The sequence below is a fragment of the Acinonyx jubatus genome, chromosome B2 (genome assembly GCF_027475565.1).
Source record: "Acinonyx jubatus isolate Ajub_Pintada_27869175 chromosome B2, VMU_Ajub_asm_v1.0, whole genome shotgun sequence".
NCBI classification, from domain to species: domain Eukaryota; kingdom Metazoa; phylum Chordata; class Mammalia; order Carnivora; family Felidae; genus Acinonyx; species Acinonyx jubatus.
The window spans coordinates 51,066,130-51,090,471 of record NC_069385.1 but is presented as its reverse complement, the minus strand read 5'-3'; the positions used below and the strand labels follow the sequence as shown (position 1 = coordinate 51,090,471).

The following is a 24,342-nucleotide window of genomic DNA, read 5'->3' as shown; positions in this document are numbered from 1 at the left end:
GTATGAGTTTCCATACATTGCTTACCAGGTCTCTCCTACTGTTAGCATTTTACATTACCACAGTACCTATATCAAAATAAAGAAACTGACACCGGTACGTTAATATTTAACTAGACATTATATCTGACTTTCACCAGTTTTTCCACTGTTGTCTGCTTTGCAATCTAGGACACCACATTGCATTTAGTTATCATGTCTCCCTAGATCTCCTCTGGTCTATTTCTCAGTCTTTCCCTGTTTTTCATGGCCTTGACAGGTAACCTGTAGAACGTCTCCCTCACTCCCATCTGAGTTTGTCTGATGTTTTCCTCATCATTAGACTGTGGTCATGGGTTTTTGAAAGAATATCACAGAGATGAAGTGTCCTCCTCATCACCTCATCTGAGGGGTACACAATATATAGGACACCACTGGGGATGTTAACCTTCAACATTTGGTTAAGGAAGGTATAGTTCTATGGGTTTGATAAATATATAGACCCATGCCAGTCTATATTCCTTCCTTCACCCTAAAAGTTCCTCTGTACATTTGCTCTGTAGTTAATACCCCCTTCTCCTCCAATCCCTGGAAACCATTAATATGCTTTCCATTTCTATCATTTTGTCTTTTCCAGAATGTTGTATGAATGGAATCATACAATTAGTAGCCCTTTGTGTCAGGCTTCTTTCACTTAGTAAAATGCATTAAAGACTCACCAATGTTGTGTGAATCAATAGCTTGATGCTTTTTATTGATAAATAGTATTCCACAGTATGGTTACATCACAGTTTATCCACTGCCCACAGTTTATCCACTGTCCACAACAAAGTGGACGTCTTGGTTACTTTAGACCTTTAGCAATTATGAATAAAGCTGCTATAAACATTTGCATACAGGTTCTTGGGCAGATACAACTTTTAAATCACTTGGATAAATGAGAAGGAATGTTTATGTTATGTTTAATAAGTCTATGTTTAACACTGTAAGAAACTGCCAAACTGTATTCCAAAGTGGTTGCACTATTTTGCATTCCCACCAGGCAAAGAATGAGAGTTGCTCTCCTTCCACATCCTTACCAGCATGTATTGCTAGTTTTCAGATTTTAGCCATTCTAATAGGTATGTAGTGGAAGCTCTTTGTGGTGTCAGTTTGCATTTCCCTAATGATACATAATGTTAACAATCATCTTTTCATGTGTTTGCCATTCTTACATCTTTTTTGCTAAAGTATCTGTCCAGGTCTTTTGGCCATTTTTAAATTAAATTAAATTAAATTAATTTTAGAGAGAGAAGGAGAGGGGGCAGTTGGGGAGGGACAGGGGAGGGGGGGAATGAGAGAGAGCACGAGAGAGAGACTATCTTAAGCAGGCTCCAAGTTGAGCATGGAGCCTGACATGGAGCTCAATTCCACGACACTGGGATCATGACCTGAGCTGAAATCAAGAGGTGGATGCTCAACTGACTGAGCCACCCAAGCGCCGCTTGGACATTTTTAATTGGGTTTTTGCTTTCTTACTATTAAGAAAGAGTTCTTTGTATGTTCTAGATACATGTAATTTATCAGATATGTAATCTAAAAATGTTTTTTCCCAGTAAAACATAATAGTAAAGACTACAGGGTTTCTTTTAGAGGTGCTGGAAATGTTCTAAATTTGATTGTGGTGATGGTTGTACAACTGTGTGAACATACTAAGCCAATGAATTGTCCATTTTCAATGAGTGAGATGTATGGTATGTGAATTCTACTTCAATCAATTACGAAAAAATTTTCTTTTCAGATTCCTTTTCCTGATAAAACCTAATACCATTCTGCATATTTCTTTTTTATTCTTTATCCACCCAGTAGTTATTTTCTAAGTATATGTTATTTTATAAATCATTAATTACATAACACTTGTCTCAAACTTTAATTTGAACTTGAGAAATTAACCTTACTTTTCCTTCTTGCTTTTCGGAACTTGACAGCAGCCAGATTAATTAAATTCATTCCATAGAGATTGTAGTCAATGAACAGCTGTAGGAGGTAGGGAATATGCGCTTCATGAGGCTGGTAAAATTTATTCATTATGGCTCCACTTTGCAAAAGTTCACATATCCTAAGTTAGAAAAAAAAAAGTTGTATTCTAAAATTATGGTTCCTAAAATGTTAAGTGCAACAATAATTACACTACTATAGAGAATGAAACACATTAGCACACAAATTTTTTATTTAAATTTTACTGGAAATTTATATTTTGTTAGAAATGACAAGTTTGTCAAGTTTTAAAGTCAGCTGCACACTCTGAAAGAACATGATAAAAATCTTGGATGAAGAATATTTTGACTTCTAAAACCAACTTAATACTAACTATATTAAAAAACCAAAATGTCAGAAGTTTTTAAAATATGAGCTTTTCCTTTTAAAAACTGAGAAAAGAATTGAAGTACATGAAACATTCAGAAGGGATATTAATAAGATAAAGGTATAGAGGTTATTTCTGAAAAGGCTTCCTGAAGTCTCTGAGCAAGAGACTAATGAATTAAAGATACTTCTGTGAAGAAAGGGAAGAGTATTTCACACAAATTAAATTACACATGTAAAGGGTCATAAGAAAATGTGGCTTATTTGAGAACTGAAACCACTGAGTGTGGCTTAGTGACAAAAGCTGTGGTGAGTGTGTCTATGGAGGGGATGGCCTAGAGAGGTAATGAACAGTCAGATCATGCACAGCCTACTAAGACATCTCAAGAAATAGCAAAATTTGCCTCCGAAGAGTGAAAAAGAGAAATGACCAAGTTACCTAGAGAACGCACAGTCCTAAAGATACAAGTGAGAAGGCTACTGTGGAAAACTAAAATGATGGTGGCTTTAACAAAGATCAGGGCAATGTGTTGATTCAGGATACATACAAAGAATAAAATGGTCAAGCCTTGATGACTGACTAGATGTGGAGGGTGTGGCAGAATAGAGGAGTTGAAGATGATGCCTTGATTTCTTGGTGGTGCCACATTTATTGGAAGAGAAAGGACTGGAAGGAAACATGTTTCTTTGCAGAATTTTTTGGAGGAGGAATAAGGATAAACTCAGTTTTAGACATACTGAGGTTTAGGTATAGTAAGGTATTAAGGTATATTTCCATGAAAATAATGACAAATGACAATGAAGATGAAGATAAGAATAATTTTATTTACATAGCATTATATATTTATTTAAGCATTATGTACTGGACATTGTGTTAGGTGTTTTATTTATTTATTTAAAAAAAATTTTTTGTAACGTTTATTTATTTTTGAGACAGAGAGAGACCAAGCATGAACGGGGAAGGGGCAGAGAGAGAGGGAGACACAGAATCAGAAGCAGGCTCCAGGCTCTGAGCCATCAGCCCAGAGCCTGACGCGGGGCTTGAACTCACGGACCGCAAGATTGTGACCTGAGTTGAAGTCAGACGCTTAACCGACTGAGCCACCCAGGCGCCCCTGTGTTAGGTGTTTTAAATGCTTACTCTCAAGTAATCCTCACTACAAACCTATGATACCATTAATCTAGAGCTCTGGAGAAAATTTAGGCTATTGACATATACCTGGAAGTCAAATGCATGAAGATCAACAAAGAAAAAAGGCAAAACAAACCAAGAGAGTAGATAAGACTGTACAGTGAGGAGGAAGTACAGAGAAATAAGATGAAAGCCTAAGACACAACCCCAAGAACAGCTGCAGATGTTCAAAGAGGAACTAACAAAATGACATAAATACGAATAATCAGATGGTATGAGGAAAATCAGAGGAGGTTTATATCAAAGAAACTTAACACTTGGGCTTATTTTAAGGCACTATAAACAATGACACAAGTTCAAAAGGTAAGGACAAAAAGGTGTTAACTAAGTGTAACAACATGGAGGTCAATGATTTTGACCACACACATCCTCTGAAAGGGTCTCAGGACTCCCCAGTGCACACTTTGACAACCACTTTGCTAGACTGATGAGTTCTATTTTCTCTATGAAGTAGGAGGCAAAGCCTTGGGACAGGCTTGGTTAACATTTGAGTAAAGAGGGTAGAGAATGGTAAGATAATTAGAGAAAAGCAGAAAAAAGGCACGGCAGGGAAGGGCCCAGGTGAAAATTGAAGACCTTGAATTCACAGTGGCACCATTCTGTTGTGATTTTTTTGTTTTTGTTTTTGTTTTGTTTTGTTTTGTATCCTACAGTACTCAGAAGCCAGTTTAGCAGAGAAAGGGAGTAAATAAATGGATTAACCCAGAATTGATGGTTTCACCTGGCAGAAAGGAGCTGGGAAGATAAAGAATAGAATCTAAGATGGAAAGGAAAAAATTAATTGCAGCAGAAGGCTACAAAATGGGACAGTAGTACTGAAGCTAGAGAATTTAAAACCTAAAAACAGGTAGAGTAGGAGTAACTCAGGGACAGAGTTGAAAAGATTAAAAAAAAAAAAAAAAAGCTCAGGTCACGATCTCACAGTCCGTGAGTTCGAGCCCCGCGTCGGGCTCTGGGCTGATGGCTCAGAGCCTGGAGCCTGCTTCCAATTCTGTGTCTCCCTCTCTCTCTGCCCCTCCCCCATTCATCTCTGTCTCTGTCTCAAATATAAAACGTTAAAAAAAAAAAATTAAAAAAAAAAAAAAGACAGAGGATCTTATTGGAGCCATGAAAAGGTTTTAAAACTGAATCATAGTGCGTAAGTAAACAACTCTGTAAATTTACTAAAAATCACTGAATTGTGTATAGTTAAAATGTGTGAATTTTGTGGTAGACAAATTATATGTCAAAAATTTATTAAAAAAAAAAAAGATTACAGTCAGAAGCCAAGACGTTTGCATTTAAAATCTCAGAGGTAGGACAAGTTCTAGAGTGTGGTGAGAGTAGGTAGTTCAAGAAGAATGGAAGTAAAGCTCATAGGAGATGGCCAAGTAGAGAAATCAAGAGGCCAGTCTCCAAATGATACGTTATTAGTATTCATTCATTCATTCCACAAACAGTTATTGACCATTATGTGCCAGATACTATTCTAAACACCGAGGACTAAGCAGCAAACATAGAAAAAAAATGTGGACTTACATTCTAGCATGATACCAATTTTATATGGAAAATTTAAAAAGAGGATATGTGTATATATGTACATATATATTTACGAAAAATATAAGGACTTACACCAAACTCTTAAAAATTATTGCCTCTAGGAAAAAGGGTTATGAATGAGGGTAAGAGTACGTTGTAGTTTAACGTTTTACATATATACTACAGCCAACATTTACACAGCACTTATAATGTGCCTGGCACTGTTCTGAGTGATTACAGATATTAGCACTTTCATTCAAGAAAACAATATGCACTAACATCAATTGTATTTACAGATGAGGAAGATAAGTCACAGAGAGATTAGATAACTTGCTTAAAGTCTCCCAGCTGGTTATGGCACAGCCAGATTTTGAATATAGGCAATCTGGTTTCAGAATCTACAATCTTAACTATTACATTATGTATTAGTTTAATACTATAATGCAAATGATTCATGTATAAAGGTATTATAAAAAAATAACTAAAAAGGGAGAAGGTATTTTATTTCATAGAATCCTTTTTCTTAATAGTATATATTACAATTTTTTGTTATATATTTGGGTTACAGGTTTACTGTCTGTATGTTCTGATATGCTAGAAGATCCCTGAGGGCAGGAACCAAGCAAACTTTATCACTGTTTACAGCAAATTCCATAGTGCGTTAAATAATGTAGGTATTTTACAAATATTTATTTTGAAATGAATAAATAAATGAATGTGTCTCTCAATAAATCAGATAAGGACTGAGATAAACTATGTAATTTAAAGCAAACTTACTGGAAATAGTTTAATAAATGTTTGATTGCTATAGTCACAAGGAAGAAAAACAGATTATATTTACATATTTTCTCCCAAAAACAGTTTGTAGGCTATTTATAAAAGATGTATGCAAATTTTATTCCAGGTTCCCTCTCTAGCATGGACTTGGGATGACTAAGGTGTACTCTCCTACCACTGTGTATGAGAAAGAGGGTTAAGAATTCACAGGGACTCTTCTGGACTCCATGGATATGAGAAAGTGTGACCAAAGGGAAGTGGTACAAGAAACATCATTGTCTCTAAGTGCCTATCCTGGAAAATGGTTTTGGTACCCTACCTAACAGAAGCTGTTTGGGATAAGGGTAGGGGCACATTACAGAGAAAACTAGCTTTTGCTGGTTACTTGGAGAAGGGAATAACCATAGGGATTAATTAGGGCAGTGATTCAGTGAAGCACTCAGTTGGCCTAACTCAGGGTAAACCTCATATCCTGGATAGTTGCTCCTCTTCTTGCCCAAATTCACTCTGGGAAGTATTGAATTTGTGTCTTACCAAAAGGTTACCTTTTGAAACCTAGTACTTAACTAACAGAGAAGATCTTCTGAAAAGACACTCAGCATTTATCCAAGAACACTTCTACCCTAGCTTGTCACCACACAGACTGAAAACCCTTGTTTTGAGCCCTAAAGAACGAATGAAGTCTTCTCTGTATGTGCCCTTCTTGCCATCAGGAACTTAGACTCCAGGATGACTGACAGAATAAGATACAGACAGATAGACTTACTGAGAGAAGAAAAACAAAAACAAAAACACAAAAACAAAAAACAACCAGAGACAAAACAAACAAAAAATCTGGGATATAAAATTTCACTAGCATTAATAAAGAGTCAACAGGATTCTGAGATCTCAGAAGCCCTTACACTCTGGCCTCTCATACATTTCTTTTTATTTTGAAATTGAAGAGTAGATTTCTCCTGGTACTGAACATTGGTCTGGCTAGTAGAGCGCTAAGATCCTACAAGGCAGCCATCATCTCTCCTTATCTACTTCTACAAGCTCTCTAAATCTAAAACAGAAAAGCAGCAGTTAGGGACTATAAAAAGCAAGGTCCCTTCACTCTTAAAACATCCTTCCCAGAGGCCAAGCCATGGATCTCTCTTTGCACATGAATACACATATTATGGTTCCTTTCTTTAATAATGCTACAAATGACACAGTCCTTTCTTCTAGATTTTTATTTTTTATTATTAAAATACTTAAGTGATAGCTATTCATATTTTATCTTTGTACCTTTTCACCATTGCTGGATTGTAAAGATAGATCTTCATAAAGTGTCTTTCCTTCTCATGATAACCATAAAAAGGCCTGAAATAAAAGAAAAAGGTATTTCAAATTATTTTTATCATTCAGAGATGAAGTAATGCAACTTATTGCTCTAATTAGACTCAGCTAGCCTAATTCAGCCTTATTTATATTTAATATTACCCAAAACCTCAAAAAACAAACAAAAACTGCTCCAAAACCTTTCAATTAAACTTACCACAGATTAACATATAAAATATTGCAATCTGGTTACTTCTTTTAAAAATACCACTTTCAAAAAAAAAAAATACCACTTTCAAAAAACTAGGGACAAAAAGGAGTGCAAACTGTTTACACCTTAATTTCAATCATAATGACTATTAAAAATATGACTTTTTTTCTCTATACTCTGAACATGTATGAGAAAACCCGAGACCTTTCAAGCACCTTCACCCATTTCTGATTTTCTGTCAAACGTTAAAGCTCTTCATTAACAAAGTCCTTTATTTTTTTTTTTTCAACGTTTATTTATTTTTGGGACAGAGAGAGACAGAGCATGAACGGGGGAGGGGCAGAGAGAGAGAGAGACACAGAATCGGAAACAGGCTCCAGGCTCTGAGCCATCAGCCCAGAGCCTGACGCGGGGCTCGAACTCACAGACCGTGAGATCGTGACCTGGCTGAAGTCGGACGCTTAACCGACTGCGCCACCCAGGCACCCCAACAAAGTCCTTTAATTAACAGCACTCATGTCACTTTGCTTGTCTGCTTATTATTAATTTTACAAATTCACTAAGCAGAGACAATTTGCCTATTATATATATGTACATGTGTGTGTGTGTGTGTTTGTGTTTGTATAAAACACTCATGCAAGTCAAATGAAGCCCATGAAAACTGTGTAGACAGGAACTTAAGAGATTAAGAAGACCATGACCTTACTTAAGGACCCTAATTATGCTGAGGCTGGCTTTTTCTCTAGGGCATCAGCTAGAATGGGGAAAGGAAGAAGCAAAAATCTACACGGCAGAGAGAGAAACAAGTGTTCAGAGCAAGATGAAATAAGCTGGAATATCATGTTACATCATTTTAGGAGGATTTGAAACTACACCAGTACCTCTGATATAGACTACCATTTTCATTTTTTTTTTTTAAAGTAGGCTCCATGCCCATCATGGGGCTTCAACTAACAACCCTGAGATCAAGAGTCGCATGTTCTACCTACTGAGCCAGCTAGGCACCCCTATTTATTTATGTATTAAAGTAAGCTCTGGGGCACCTAGGTGGCTTAGTTGGTTAAGCATCCGACTCTTGGCTCAGGTCATGATCATGGTTCATGGGATTGAGCCCTATGTTGGGCTTTGAGCTGACAGCACCGAGCCTGCTTGGGATTCTCTCTCTGCCTCTTTCTCTCTCTCAAAATAAATAAATAAACTTAAAAACAAAACAAAATAAAAAACATAAAGTAAGCTCTATGCCCAACATGGGAGTTTGAACTCATGACCCTGATATTGAGAGTCACATGTTCTACCAACTGAGCCAGCCAGGTACCCCCAGACTATCACTTTCAAAGATGATGTAGTTAGAAATAATATATAAACAGGTATGAATTTGCATGCAAAAAAGTTTTATATCTCCCTAGAGTTTAGTTGTAAATAAGTGGTTGGTGAAATCTTTAGGTAGATAAACCTATTCACTTTTCATTTACAAAAAAACTCTCCCATGGTGTCTGGGTGGCTTAGCTGGTTAAGCATCCAACTCTTGGTTTCAGCTCAGGTCATGATCTCACTGGCAGCACAGAGCCTGCTTGGGATTCTTGGTCTCCCTCTCTCTCTGCCCCTGACTCACACTGTCTCTCTCTCTCTCAAAATAAATAAATAAGCTTTTAAAAAATATAAATCAATAAAAATAAAAAATACTGTGCCTATCTAATGGGCACTAAGTAGAACTTACCCTCATTAGGACCCCATTTCTGTCACGTCTGACAGTGTAGCTGACATCAAATACAGGAGTAATCTGGTAGCAGTCATTATTTGCGGTATGAACTTCCCCCCCCTAGCTATTTTCAAGCTTTTAAGTCAGAGCCTTCTATATGATTGTTGTAAAGCAATTTCTATTTTTCAAAAAATCCAACTAGGGGAGCCTGAGTGGCTCAGTCAGTTAAGTGTCTGACTTTGGTTCAGGTCATGATCTCATGGTTTGTGGCTTCGAGCCTTGCATTGGGTTCTGCACTGACTGAGCTGAGCCTGCTTGGGAATCTGTCTCCCTGTCTCTCTGCCCCTCACCTACTTGTGCTCTCTCTCTTGAAAATAAACAAACGTTGGAGAAAAAAAAAATCCAACTATTTACCAAGGTCTAAAAGGTTCTTTTTTTTTTTTTTTCATGTTTATTTTTGAGAGACAGCATTCAAGGAGGGGAGGGGCAGAGAGAGACAGAGACACAGAATCTGAAGTAGGCTCCAGACTCTGAGCTATCAGCACAGGGCCCGATGTGGAGCTGGAACTCACGAATGGTGAGATCACGACCTGAGCCGAAGTTGGACGCTTAAGCAACTGAGCCAACCAGGCACCCCTACAAGGTTCTTTATCTTGTCCTTGCTACTCACTCCAATCACCTTTTCCTCTAGCCATTCTAAACATTTTAGCCCCTCTAACTTGATCTACACTCAAGTAACTTGCCATTCTCTCTGCCTCGAAAGCCTGCCCTGAACCCTGGCATGGTTTGCTTTCAATCTTCAATCACATCTCTACTTAGACTCACTTCCTCAGAAAAGTCTTCTCTAACCATCACTCCCTATCCCTTACCCTTCACTCTTCTTTACTTTTTTTTCCCTTAGTAACACTTAACCACTTCCTGTCTAGTTTGCTATTTACTCCATTTTTGTTGCCATGAAGGAAGGGGTGAAACAAAGACACGTTACATGAATGATCTCATTCTGTCTCACTGGCAAAATTCAACTATTTATTCCTCTTACCATGGTATTTTTCATGTAGATAAATATAGCTATTTATCTGAAGACAGGAGTTATTTTAAGCCAAATAAATGGGGCGGAGGGGGGAATTAAATCTGCAGTGTGGTCCATGTTATCTTTGCTTGTTTTGATTTTGCAAGAATCTTTTAGGGTTTTACAATTAGAATCTCATAAATTTCAAAAACTGAATATGGTAAGACTATCAAACCTCTAAAATTCTTTGTACACCTAGGATTCTGTTTTCACATCTGCTGACCCAAAATATAGCCTGGAAATTCTACAAATTCAGTTTTCTGCTTCTGTGTAATTTAACCTGCAATGCTTACTTTTTGCTGTTGGCTTCAGTTAATTCTGTCACAAGAATCCTCAACAGGGAAACTCTTTGGAGGGAAAAAGTAGAATGGAACAGAGTTTGAGAATAGATATTTTAGGCTTAAAAAAATTATATCTGATAATTAAGAGTTAGTTTTTTCATATGGCAGTGAGAAGGAAAATGAAAATGGATAGCAAAAAACTCAATTAACTCAAATGGATTAAGAATCTCTTTATAGGATATTTTCTAGAATCATGGTAGCTAAGTGGCAAGGAATTCCAGAAATTAGCCTAAGGTCATAATCCTATCTCTTGACCTGGCCTTAGAACAATGCATTATCTAAAAAGACTGGAATCAAACCTGTACAGATTTTAATTTGGTAGCTAGATGCAACCTTGTCTACCTTAAGAAAGTAGGGAAAACTGAAAGACTAAAATAATCACAAAGCTAGAATGTATGGTAAGGAAAAGGGGAATTAGGTTAAGAAAAAAATTAGAGTAAGAGGAAAGAATGGCAGCCAAAGAACAGCTCATCTTCTGCCTCAGGTATTCAGACTTTTTAATTTTTTATTCTTTATTTATTTTTGAGAGACTGCAAGACAGAGTGCTAGTGGGGGAGGAACAGAGAGAGAGGGAGACAGAATCTGAAGTGGGATCCAGGCTCTGAGCTATCAGCACAGAGCCCGACGTAGGGCTTGAACTCACGAACCGCAAGTTCATGACCTGAGCTGAAGTCAGACGCTTAACCTACTGAGCCATCCAGGCACCCCAGGTATTCAGACTCTTAAAAATATGACAACAGAAAGATTGGTGGCTGGAGTGCCTGGATGGTTCAAGTTGGTAGAGTATGTGACTCTTGATCTTAGGGTCATGAGTACAAGCCTCATATTGGGCACAGAGCTTGCTTAATTTAAAAAAAAAAAAAAAAAAAAAGACTGGTGACTATTCAATTCACTAGGCAGTTTGAAGATTCAGGTTTGAAATTTTTTTTTAATGTTTATTTATTGTTTTTTGAGAGAGAGAGAGAGAGAGACAAAGTGTAAGCAGGGGAAGGGCAGAGACAGAAGGAGACACAGAATCTGAAGCAGGCTCCAGGCTCCAAGCTGTCAGCACAAAGCCCAATGGGCAGCCTGAACTTACAAACCATGAGCTCATGACCTGATTTGAAGTCAGAAGCTTAACCAACTGAGCCACCCAGGTGCCCCTGGAGATTCAACTTTGAAATGAGAGTATGTATAGGAAAGTTCTTAGAAACTATTAAACATAAAAAAAAAGTTGGAATATAAAACTGATAATTATCTTTAACCTAATTGTTACTATCATAGGACAGGTGTGAACTTCCATCTCATTTAGTCAACCAAACAGCTACTGAGCCATATCTACTAAGTGCCCAACACCATACAAAGTACTAAGGATAGGGGTGCCTGGGTGGCTCAGTCGGTTGAGTGTCCGACTTCAGCCCAGGTCATGATCTCACAGTTCATGAGTTCGAGCCCCACATCGGGCTCTGTGCTGACGGATTGGGGCCTGGGGCCTGCTTCGGATTCTGTGTCTCCCTCTCTCTCTCTCTCTGCACCTCCCCAGCTCATGCTCACACTCTGTCTCTGTCAAAAATAAATAGACTTAAAAAAAATTAAAAAAAAAAAAAGTGCTAAGGATATAATGATGGACAAGACAAACATGGTCCTTTTTCTCAGGGCGCTTACATGCTGGTGGGAGAAATACATAAAAATTAAGTAATCAAAAAATTAAAATAACTGCCAACTATATTGCGCTAAAGGAAACAAGAATAGACAGAGATACAGAGTAATTATAATGACAACTTATTTTTTTTTAATGTTTTTTAAATTTGTTTTTGAGAGAGAGTGCAAGCAGGGTAGGGGCAGTGAGAAAGGGGGACAGAGGGGGGACAGGGGAAGCGGGCTTTGCACTGACAGCAGTGAGCCTGATGCGGGGCTCAAACTCATGAACTGTGAGATCAGGACCTGAGCCAAAGTTGGACACTCAAATGAATGAGCCACCCAGGTGCCCCAACCTATTTTACGTAGGAAAGTCAGAAAAAACTTCTCTGGAGAAGTGAAGGATATAAAAGATTGGAGAAGGGTAGAGAACTCAAGGAAAGCAAACTGCATGCACAAAGGTGGGAAAGAGCTCAACACATCAGAGGAACTGAAAGAAGAAGACCCATGTTTCTAGATGGAATGTAGTGAACAGGGGTCAGATCACACAGGCTGTGGTTAGAAGCTTCAATTTACTCTGTGAACAATATGAAGCCACTCGAGGATTTTAAATGATTTTAAAAGGATCCAATTTATATAAGAAGAAGAATACTTTTGCAGCTCTGGAACAAGACAAAAATAGAAGGAAATTCAATTAAAAGGATACTGTGGTGGTCCAGAGGAAAGCCTAGATTAAGGTGGAAAAAGTAGACAGATTTAAGATGAATTTAATATACACATATCAAACTGAAAACATTCTAGTACGAGCTCCAAATCTTTCCTGCCAGCCTATTATTCTACCTGCACCTTCCAGACTCACAATTTTATAGTCATCTTTGACTGCTGTCATAATCTCCATCCAATCAGACAGCAAAGCTCATAGACTCAACTCTCAGAACAGATCCAGAAGCTGACCACAGCTCAGTACTCCCACTACTCCCCAAGTGCAAGCTACTGTATTTTCTCATCTCACCCAGATTAATGAAAGTCTCCTAATGTTCTCCCCTACTTCTACCCTTATCCCCCAATGATCTACCCTTCACACAACTGCTTAAGTAATCCTTTGAAGCCTAATTTAGATTGTGACTACTCAAATTCCTGCAAAAAAACTCAGAGTAAAAGCCAGAGTCCTCAGAACAGCCTAATGTTGTGTTTCTAAAACTTTAGTATGCATCAGAATCATTATAAAGGCTTATTATTAAAACACAAATTGCTGGGCCCCACAACCGGAGTTCCTGATTCATTAGGTCTAGGGTGGGACCCAAGAATATATATATATATATTTTTTAATTTTTTTAATGTTTATTTATTCTTGAGACAGAGACAGAGCATGAACAGGGGAGGGGCAGAGAGAGAGGGAAACACAGAATCCAAAACAGGCTCCAGGCTCTGAGCTGTCAGCACAAAGCCCGAAACGGGGCTCGAACCCACAAACTGTGAGATCTTGACCTGAGCCAAAGTCAGACGTTTAACTGACTGAGCCACCCAGGTGCCCCGACCCAAGAATATATTTTAAATAAGTTCCCCAGTATGTTAATCTAAGTCCTCTGAGAAGTTGATGCCAATATGTGCAAGGAATTTATTTGGGAAACACCTGTGAGAGAAAATGAAACAGGATCCAGGAAAGGCTGGGACAGCCACCAAAATTAGATAACATCTGGTCCCAAATGATAGAAAGAGGGACAGAGGGAAGATCGATAGCAATATCTTCTACCGATGTAGAAGTGTGATTCTAGCAGTGTGATTCTAAACTAAGTGCAGAAAGGCTTTCAGAGAGTTCCCAAGTGCTTCCTAGGAACAGGCCTGCCCTAGTATCCTTCCCAGGCTTAGCCATTGGCTGGAAGTAGCTTATGGAAAGCAGCTTCAGTTTATATGGAATGACAGATTTCAGTGCAATAGTGGGGCCACTGTTCAATTATGCTCCTTGTATTCGGAGATCTGATAGGTGCATTCTCATAGCTTTCAAACCAGGTAAAGCTGAAGTTGGTGATCCTGGAAACCATACTTTAAGAACCACTGGCCAACAAAATCTCCATCCATTCATCTCTCCCTAATCTCATTTTGTCCTACTCTCTTTTCCCTCCATTCTAGCTACCTGGCCTCCATGCTGTTCCTACTCCCTCACCTTCAAGTCTTTGCTCAAAAGTCTATTTACCTTGTCAATAACACCTTCCCTGATTATCCTATATAAAACTGCCACCAGTCCATTTCTCTACCCTACACTATTGAAACTTCTTATCCTGCTCTACATCTTTATTCTATAGCACTATCACATAATAAAGGAATAAATTTATTTCATGTTCTATCGATTGGTTATTTTCTATTTCCCATTACTAGAATGTAACCTCCACGGTGGCACGGATCTTTGTTTTGTTCACCAATATATCCCAAGCACCTAGAACAGAGCCTAGCACATGGAAGGTGCTCAATAAGTATTTGATAAATAAATTACATGAATTTCTACAGGTCTAAGAAGTGTAGAAATGGAAAAGGTTAAAACAAAAATCACTGTTAACCATCTATCTTTCACTGCAACAAAAATTTACTTTAAAATGTTACAGCACAGGGGCGCCTGGGTGGCTCAGTCAGTTAAGCATCCGACTTTGGCCCAGGTCATGATTTCACAGTTTGTGAGCTCAAGCCCCATGTCGAGCTCTGTGCTGACAGCTAAGAGCCTGGAGCCTGCTTCGGATTCTCTGTCTCCCTCTCTCTATGCCCCTCTACTATTCATGCGTGCGCTTGCACCTCTCTAAAATAAGCATTAATAAAAATTTTTTTAAAGTTACAACATAAAATTCGCCCCACTCCCATTAGAAGTAGAAGAAAAATAAACAGTATCTTTAAATCAGATAGCTTTTCTTTTATTTAGTACTAAAAACATAAAGAAATTTAAAAAGATGTTAACATATACTTACATTCCTGATACTAATGACACTTTGAACACGTGCTGAGCAGTGGAAGATGGATTGCCTAAAGCCACATTAAGTGCTCTGTCGATACTGAATGCCATCTGAGAAAGATAGCTTTCTGGCTGCTGTCCATAACCATCGTATGGCACATAGAGGTAAGGAAAGATGCCATGTAGATGAAGACATGTCTTCTGACCTAAAATGTAACACATTATAAAGTTTAGTTTGAGATGTATTTAAAATTTTTAACATTACAAAGCAAAGAATGCAAGTCATTTAAACATTCTAATGACAACATGGCTTATCCAGGATAACTAACAGTTGAAGAAAATTAACGTATAATTAAAGCCACCTATTTTTTACATTTTACACCTACATTTTACAACAGAACATTTAGAAGCATTTTATAAACATAAGCATTTTAGTATGATTTAAATAGTTTTGGCGAAAACGTTTGAATATTTTACCCTCACAATCTAACTAGCTTTATATACTTCACTGAATTGCCCTGTAATAATACCACTTAGCACAGTGTTATGAACCTTATAAAAAGTCACTGAAAGTTCATTAAATAAATCAATGAATATCTGTCTTGGCATAAATGTTTTCAAACCAGAGACTTTCCTGAGACAGACTACTCTGAACGTTTGCTGTTCAGAGGATAAAAGCAGTTCCAGTATGTGGAATTTTGCTATTAAGGGTGGGGAGGGGAGTTGGGGAGGGGTAAAAATGAAATTTTGCTATTAGAAAACAAAACCAAAAAAGACAAAAACATATCATTTGTCTATAATAGACTTCTGGATATCTAAACTGCACATTTGGTGGACAGGGGTAGACACAATGAGAGGTGAAAAAACAAGCATGTACACTTCCCAGGAAGCCACTGTATCAGGCAAGGTGCAGAAGGGGTAAATGGTGCTGACTTGCCAACAGAAAATCCAGCACAGCCATGATAAAGGAAGTAGTATGAGTAACAACCCACAAAAGAAGTGCCACAGAAACAGTAATGTATCCATGACAAGGTTAAGTAACAACAGCAGCAACAAAAAACAGATGCACCATTACTCTCATGAATTTGGCAGGGCTGTACAGAAGTGGCTCCTATCCTCAGAGCACTGTCCCTAGCTCCCCTTGGGTACATGCCATTTGTCTATTTCAAACAGAGAGAATGGCAGTGATGGAAGAACATATCCATTTTTCTCCTCAGGCTGTCACTCACTATCCCTGCACTGCCCTGCCAACATAAGCCCCGGCTTCTTCCCCACCCCTTACCCTACTCTGCTTCACTGAGATTTTTTTTCTTTCTTAGTAGGAAAGTAACTATTTGTTTGCTTACTATTTCCTATTTATAATTCAGAATGATTTATATAAAATACCCAGAAAATAGTTCTACATTCTGTTGTATTTCATACTTTCTATAGTGAATAACATCAGCTTATCTTATTTTTAAGGTACGGCTACAACAGAATTAACAAATAAATCTGGAACAGTTATTACATACAGCATAGCAAAACTGGAAAGCACAATCACACAATGGAATAAGATCTATAGCCTCACAAGTGTGGAATTCGAATTTCAACTTTCACACTTTTGAACAATTACAAATTGCGCTGTTAGACCACTTTCTGTTTTTAGCAGCAGTTATGCTGCTTAATCTCAAAGAAATGGAAAAAAAACCCTTTCAGTTAAAAGCAAATTCATTGGCTATTTTGTTTCATTTCAAATATGGTACTATTTCCTAAATATTGCTGTTTTTTTAATTCTTCAAATAGAAAAAAATCAAATTCTAATTATGAGTATTTAAAAACATATTTAAATAGTTTACTGATGATCTACTTGAATGCTTTTTAAACATCTCATGAAAAAATGTTACAACCATTACCACTCAAGATATAAACCTCAACTGGTTAAGAGCAACTGGGACGTTACACCGTGGGGGTAAGGGAGGTGGAGACAGAAGTATCCTCTTCTAAGCTGGCAGATCTAAGACCAGTGGTTACAGATTTAGTGTAACAGTGTATTTTACAAGCAATTCTGTAAGCTCTTAAGGTATTAATTTTATAGTCCCTATATCTCAATAATGGAAATTTAGATAAATTTTACAAGGAATGATTATAAAATCTGATTTCTACCAAGTTTCTTTACAGGTAGGATATTCAAAGGTCATAGAATTTTTTTTTTAATTCCCACTTTTCCATCTCCTGTGAAGTAGGGGCCAGAACAATTATCTATTTATAGGCTTTGAAACTTAGGTATATGATTTAGGAAAAAAGCAGAAATGATTTATTTAGCAGGCACTGAACTAAGTGCCTCACGTGTATTTATTTCTAAAACATACAACAACCTTACAAGTATCACAAAGGTTATTTTCCCAAAATCACGTACCTATTAGGTAATTGAATCAAAATTTAAAAGCAGATCAATAAAATCTAAAATCAATGCTCTTTTCATTTAACCATGCTGGTTCAATTTTTTAAAAAGTTTATGTTGGCTCCCTTAACTCCTAAGCTCTTATTTTGTAATATAAACGCCTGTTTCCTTATCTGACTCTCATTTGAAACTTCCTTGGAGCTGGTACTGTGGTTGAAAGATCATAATATCCCCAAGACCTAGCAGAGAGCATATATGTGCTTAATAAATATTTATTAAATGGATGAACAAACCCTCAGCTAAATAGATTTATTAGTTGAGGAGAGGAATGGTATAAAAGCCTTGAGTATCTGAAAAAAGGAATCTATAAAAACAGAGGGACTTTGATACAACTAAGGATTACAGAGCTACTGAAGGACATGGGTGTTGGGGTGAGTCCTCAGCTTACTGCTCTTTCCTGCCCCGAATAACCCAAAGTCCCATGCTACACTGTAGTCACTACATCAACACGGGTGTATTCCCCTCTGGTTCCCCAGAAGCTAGGGATGACTCTGTGCCTTACCACTCTTGCTCAAGAATAACCTCCTGAAGAACAACCACAGCACAAAGAATTCTTGGCATTGCACTGATGGCTCTAATATAGAATGACTATCATAGAAAAGAAAATGAGGAGAAACAAGACAAAATAAGTTCAAAAAGTTAAGCAAGGAAAAACAAATGTGTAAAAATGAATGTGTTAATCAATTTGTTTGGCAACAGTAGGTCTTTTATTATTGTAAAACTTGTAGTTCTGTAATTGTATTACTTTATCTTGACAAGGTACAGACAACTTCTATAGATTTCCCTTCATCAGCTCTACCCCACGCAAACGTGTGGGGCCACACATATGTAAAGTCCCTTGGAGATAAACTATTCTGCCCCACCCCCATCAGTTAGGATCAGATTCAGCTATGAGAAAAACACCCTAAAATCAGTGCCTTCAGCATTCAATCAGTGGCTTCTCTCTCATAAATTAAGTCCACAGGTAGGCAGCTGGTACTGGGCACTTAGGATTTTTTCAACATCTAGTTAGTTGCCTAGTTAAGAACTTGCAACTTCAGGCGAGACTGGACGCATTCAGGGAGATATGGCTGTAGACAAGAACTTGCATCTTCAATACAGAGGCCTTTTCACTATACTCTAAAGAGTTCCATACACAGGATTTTTTTAAGAATGCTTTCATAAAACTAGTGAAAACTATGCTATTTTGAAACCCTGCTAAATGATTTGGGATTCTTAAACTGTTTAAAGTATTAGCTATTTCTAAGTAACATATGTACCCAAAGAAAGCAAGCAACCGGCATTCTTTATATCTCTAATTTCTGAATGTCCCCTCTTACTGTCATGTCAAACTGAATTAAAGCAGCAAACTCAGTAGGAAAAAAGACTGCCATTTGGAGAATAAGCGTGTGTGTGTGTGTGTATGTGTGTGTGTGCGCACACACACGCATACATACAGGTTTCAAAATTTTTTAAGAGTTTGGACTTTGCAATTTGACTGATGTTGCCTAATTCAGAAAGTGCAATAAAGATGTTTCGGGAAAGCTCCACAGAAACTTGTCACAGCATAACTGCTGGCTTTTAGACACCATGCAAAACTGTGTGGAGCTGGCTACTTTCCAACTCTGTTTAAGCAGGGCTTCTATAACAAAGGTAGGTGTCTCTGTAACAGCCAGAGTACTCGGGCACTGTGAAGCTAATCTTTTACAGAACTTAGAAGTACACCAAATATTAAGTCCTCTGTATTCCAACATTTCACATTGTCTTCTATATTTTAAGTGCCTAGATTTGGTCTCTTAATTAAATTGTGCATAAAATCTTAGTTTATCCATAGCAAAATTACCTATATTTTGTAGATCCATTTTTGATAAACAGAAAAACTACCATGTATCTTTTCTCTAATTCTGAGGTCTGCAATTTTTTTCCTATCAAGTGGGAAATGGTAAATATTTTAGGCTTTACGGGCCATACTGTGTCTGATATAACTACTTAACTCTGCCACTGTAGCCTGAAAGCAGCCACAGACAGTAGTTATGTGCATGGCTATGTTGTTCCAACAAAATTTCATTTACAAAAACAGGCAGCGGGAGGAATTTGGTCCATGGATAGTAGTTTGCCAATCCCTGCTCCAACTGATTAGACTTCATCATCCAGAACAGAAAAGCTTATGTTTTCTCTTTTCTTTTTAAAACAAGCTGACTGGTCACCACAATCAAAATCATGCTGGCCTAAGAGTATCCTAGGAGACTGAATAAGAAATGCTTATTTTGTAACTTGCAACCCATCTCCCAAATCTCAAACTCAATATACACAAGATTTTAAACAAAACTCTACAGAGCTATCAAACAGAAAAACTTGGTATGTGAACAGGAAAATGTGTATTTATGGAATTTTTCATATTTTCTTTTTGGAATATCTCTTTTTAAGTTTTATATCACTGTAATTACCTCAATCTGTTTCCCTCCAAGCAGTCTTTCTTTGCTTCTTTCTAAAATTTCACTCCACCTTTTTTTCCCCATTCCCACAAAACCACAAAATGAACCAAGCAAAACTTAGTCACAGAAAGCAAATGTTATATCACCCATTATCATCTAAGAAAAAAAAAATCTTAAGTACTCTTAGCTCTAGAAATTACATTTCAGAATTTATCCTAAAAAAATTAAGAATATACATCAATATTTAAATATTAAGATGCTTGGGCGCCTGGGTGGCTCAGTCACAGTTGAGCATCCGACTTCAGCTCAGGTCATGATCTCATAGTTTGTGACTTCGAGCCCCACATCAGGCTCTCTGCTGTCAGTGTAGAAACTGCCTCAGATCCTCTGCCCCCGCTCTCTCTGTGCCCCTCCCCTGCTCACACTTTCTCTCTCATTCTCAAAAATAAATAAGCCTTAAAATAAATAAATAGATATTAAGATGCTAAGACAGTATTACTAACAGTAAAAAAAAAAATTGAAGACAATATAAACTTCCAAAAATAGATTAATTATGATGTATCTCTATCATAGATCTATGGCTCTTATACCAATTCCTGCTTATGGTCTTTGTAAAAACAAATTTATTGGAACACACCAATAAATTTATTTGGAATGGGCTATTGCTGCTTTGCTAACAGGCAGAGTTGAGAAGTTGCAACAGAGACCAAGCCTGCAAAGCCTAAAATATATACTGTATGGCCTTTTACAGAAAAAAAGTGTGCCAACTTCAGCAACAGATGGTGTAGAAGTATGTTTCCTGGCATGAAGAGATGTTTATATTTACTTCAGGTAATATTCAGGTTTATTTCAATTACTTATATATATAAAACATTAAATGAGATAAAGATTTTATTTTCTTTTTGCTTATGGATATTTTCTAAATATACAGTTTGTGTAAGAAAAAGGCAGGAAGAAGTCATTTACTTCTAAATGACTCAGAAATTAAAAAACAAAACAAAAAACAAACAAACAAAAAAACTAAGTATTATCATTAACCATACAAAGGGCATACATATATAACTTCCTGACACTTTCTCTTCATTTTCTCCTTTCATTTGTAAATAATGCTTTGGGGTTTCACATTTATTCATGCCATTTTATTTCTTCAACTAAATTATACATGGCTTTATTTAGAATCACTGGCTTTAAGTTATCAATCCTACATTAATAACAGAACTGTATCTTTCAAACACCAGATGTTTCAAAGGCCTATTTTATTTACACACTTGTCTAATATATCTTTGTATTTCCAGTGTTAAACACGATTGGTTTCCTCATTTATTTTTTTTAGTTTATTTATTTTGAAGAGTGCGCATGCACACACACATGAGCAGGGGAGGGGCAGAGAGAGGGAGAGAGAGAATACAAAGCAGGCTCTGCACTGTCAGTGTGGAGCCTGACGCGGCTCAATCTCATGAACCATGAGATCATGACCTGAGCCTAAACCAAGAGTTGGACACAACTGACTGAGCCACCCAAGTGTCACTGGTTTCTTCATTCATAAATGTAGGCATAAATTCTCTGTTCTTTAAATACTTTGTGAAAGCCCAACTTCAGGTGCTAGACCACAGGCTGCTCATAATCACAGTCCCTGAACTCATGAACTTTTTACATTCTACTCAGAGATAAAGATGAGCAAACAGGCAGTTACAGTATCAAAAAGTATCTAACTCAGATTTGTGAGACTATAGAAAGGCTTCCCAGAGTAAGTAACAAAAAGAGCAAAGTGAGAAAGAATGCTGCAGTACGTACAAAAGTCTGAAAGCAAATAAGAACATACGTGGTCTGGGAAGAAGAAAAATGTAGTCAGAAAGAAGCAAAAAGTTCAATGGGGAGAAAGGCAAAGTGTGTATGTGTGTATATGTGGGCATGTGTAGATTCTGTGACCTGTGTGGATTTGCATTTTATAAAGTTTCCTTGTGGACACACTGTGCGAAAGCTAGGGACAGAATTTTAATAGGAAAATCTGTTTAGGAGGCTGTTGAAGTAATTCAGGAGAGAAAAGTCAGTAGAGATGGAGAAAACATCAAGATGGATTTAGAGCACAGAATTTAGAGGAAACTGACTAGAATTTGGGAGTAGGGTAAAAGAATCAAAGATGAGGCAAGTTTTTGGTTTAGCCAACTGGACTGATGTGAATGTCTTTCAAAGAAAACTAAGAAGAGTAGGCTGATTTCTATTTTTAACTTGTGGAATTTTACATGTTGATAGAATTTCCAAATGGAGATTTACATTAAGCACAATTAGGTACAGAGATAAAGAGCTTGAGAGACAGAGATCTGAGCTAGAGAAGAAGACAGATTTGGGAGTCTGAATAACAGGTAAAAAATGCCCAAGAGAACGCGTAGGTAAGAGAAGGAGCATAGATCAGAAACTTGAGGAATACTCGTATTTAAAGGAGGAAATAAAAGATTTTGATCTATGTGGTTGGGATATGAGAGAATGAGCCCCTGAGAGGGTTGCCAGGCAAGCGTATTAGCCATGGAACCAGAAAGTTCCAAGGGCTCATTAGAAATGTGTAAGAGAGGGGCGTCCAGGTGGTTCATCGGCTGAGTGTCCGACTTCAGCTCAGGTCATGGTCTCGTGGTCTGTGAGTTCGAGCCCCGCGTCGGGCTCTGTGCTGACAGCTTGGAGCTGGAGCCTGCTTCAGATTCTGTGTCTCCCTCTCTCTCTGCCCCTCCCCTGCTCATGCTCTGTCTCTCTCTCTTTCTCTCTGTCAAAAATAAATAAACGTTAAAATTTTAAAAAACTTAAGAAATGTATAAGAGAAACATAAGCAATGACGGGCTGTATCAGTGACTGGAAGCAGGATGCAGATAACAGTATGTAGAAATGGCAAGAGACACTTCCAGAATGGCAGAGGAAGAACCTTTAAAAACCCACTCCCCTCCATAAAAGCAACAAGAACACTGGCAAATTCTGTCAAAATCAACTTTTTTCAGCCCTTTGGAAATTACCTAAAAAGCTGGTGACAGTCCAAGGAGTGTTTATGCAAGAAAACCAGTTGAATCTTAGCAAGAACAGCAAGCTTTGTGGTATTCTAACTTGCCCTAATCCAATCCCCTCTCCTCCCCAGCTCCAGAGCAGCCTTGAAAACCAAAGCTTTGCAACTACAGAATAGAGAACAGATTTATAGTTCCCCAAAAGCCTGATCACCAGAAAACTGTCACTATTTGACCTGCTTGGCAGCTCACTGAAAATGAGAAGCTCCATTCTCAGGACTTGTCTTTATTTGATCAGACGCAGAGCTCACTCCATGTGTATAGACAGTTCTGTCTGCAACATACTGTGGAAAACAATCAGCAGCAACTGTTTAACATTACAGTTGCCTGAGGAGGGTTTACTAGTTGCAGCTAACAAAAGGCTAAACAAAAAAGCTTAAAAGGAAAAACTGAGGACTGAAATGTCCATAAGAACTTGAAAGGTGTAGTATAGTACTGGGAATTCATAAGGCTATGTATATGTGTGGAGTTATGCTCAGGAAGAGCTGAGAAAGCCCTAATCTTTCAATACTGGCTGACCTTGAGGCTCTGCACCAACACACACGCATATAGAGCCCCTCAACAAAAGCTGGAAGGAGACCTATTGGCTCAAGACATTTAAAGGAAATTCTGACCAATAAGTTAGCTGAACAGGGACTTCAAAGAACAGAGACTGTACAGAATTAACTCAGAAAAGTCACTAAAGAAACAAACAACATCACCAACAACAGAGGAAAAACAAATCATGGGGTTAGGGAGGAATATGACTTCCTTAACTGTCATATTACTCAAAACATCTAGTTTCAACATAAGACATATGAAGAAAAAGAAAAGCATGGCCCACACACAGGGGGAAAAAGGAAGTTAATAGAAACTGTCCCTGAAGAAGCCCAGACGTTCATCTTACTAGAAAGACTTCAAACCAGCTATTAAAAATATTCCAAAGAATAAAAGGAGATTGTGTCTAAAGTATTAAATGGAAGTTTGAGAATCATGTCTTACCTAATAGAAAATATAAATGAATAGAAAGAAATTATTATAAAAGAGAATCAGAAATTTTGATGTTGAAAAGTACAAAAGAAATGAAAATTGTACTAAAGAGGGTCAAGAACATACTTGAACTGGCAGAAGAATCCATGAACTTGAAGACAGGTTAGCTAATTTGAGGAACAAAAAAGAAAAAGAATGACAAAATATTAACAGAGCCTCAGAGATCTATGGGATTCCATGAAGGATACCAACATATACATAATATGAGCTTCAGCAGCAGAAGAGAGAAAGAAAAGGATGGAAAGAATATTTGAAAAAAGAATGGCAAAAATATTCCCAAATTTGATGGAAGACATTAATCTGAATATCTAAAAACCTTAGTAAATGGCAAGCAGGAGAAATTCAGAGATCCATGCCAAGATGTATCATAACCAAACTGCCAAAAAACAAAGAGAAAATCTTGAAAGTGGCAAAAGAGGGGCACCTGGA

General features: G+C 37.5%; 1 protein-coding gene across 4 annotated transcripts in view; it reads right to left on the bottom strand.

The window, feature by feature from the left end:
* Positions 1 to 24,342, bottom strand: part of REV3L (REV3 like, DNA directed polymerase zeta catalytic subunit) — a 174,140-nt gene that overhangs the window by 104,153 nt on the left and 45,645 nt on the right. For all 4 annotated transcript variants that reach the window (XR_003419422.2, XM_027057077.2, XM_053222364.1 and 1 more), the window contains exons 2-4: positions 15,003 to 15,192; positions 7,079 to 7,153; positions 1,914 to 2,074 (exon numbers count right to left, since the gene is read on the bottom strand). Coding sequence is in view for 3 of the 4 variants with exons in the window: in XM_027057077.2 (XP_026912878.2) it covers positions 1,914 to 2,074; positions 7,079 to 7,153; positions 15,003 to 15,192 (426 nt within the window). In the remaining variant the exon portion in view is untranslated. The remainder of the gene's footprint in view (positions 1 to 1,913; positions 2,075 to 7,078; positions 7,154 to 15,002; positions 15,193 to 24,342) is intronic.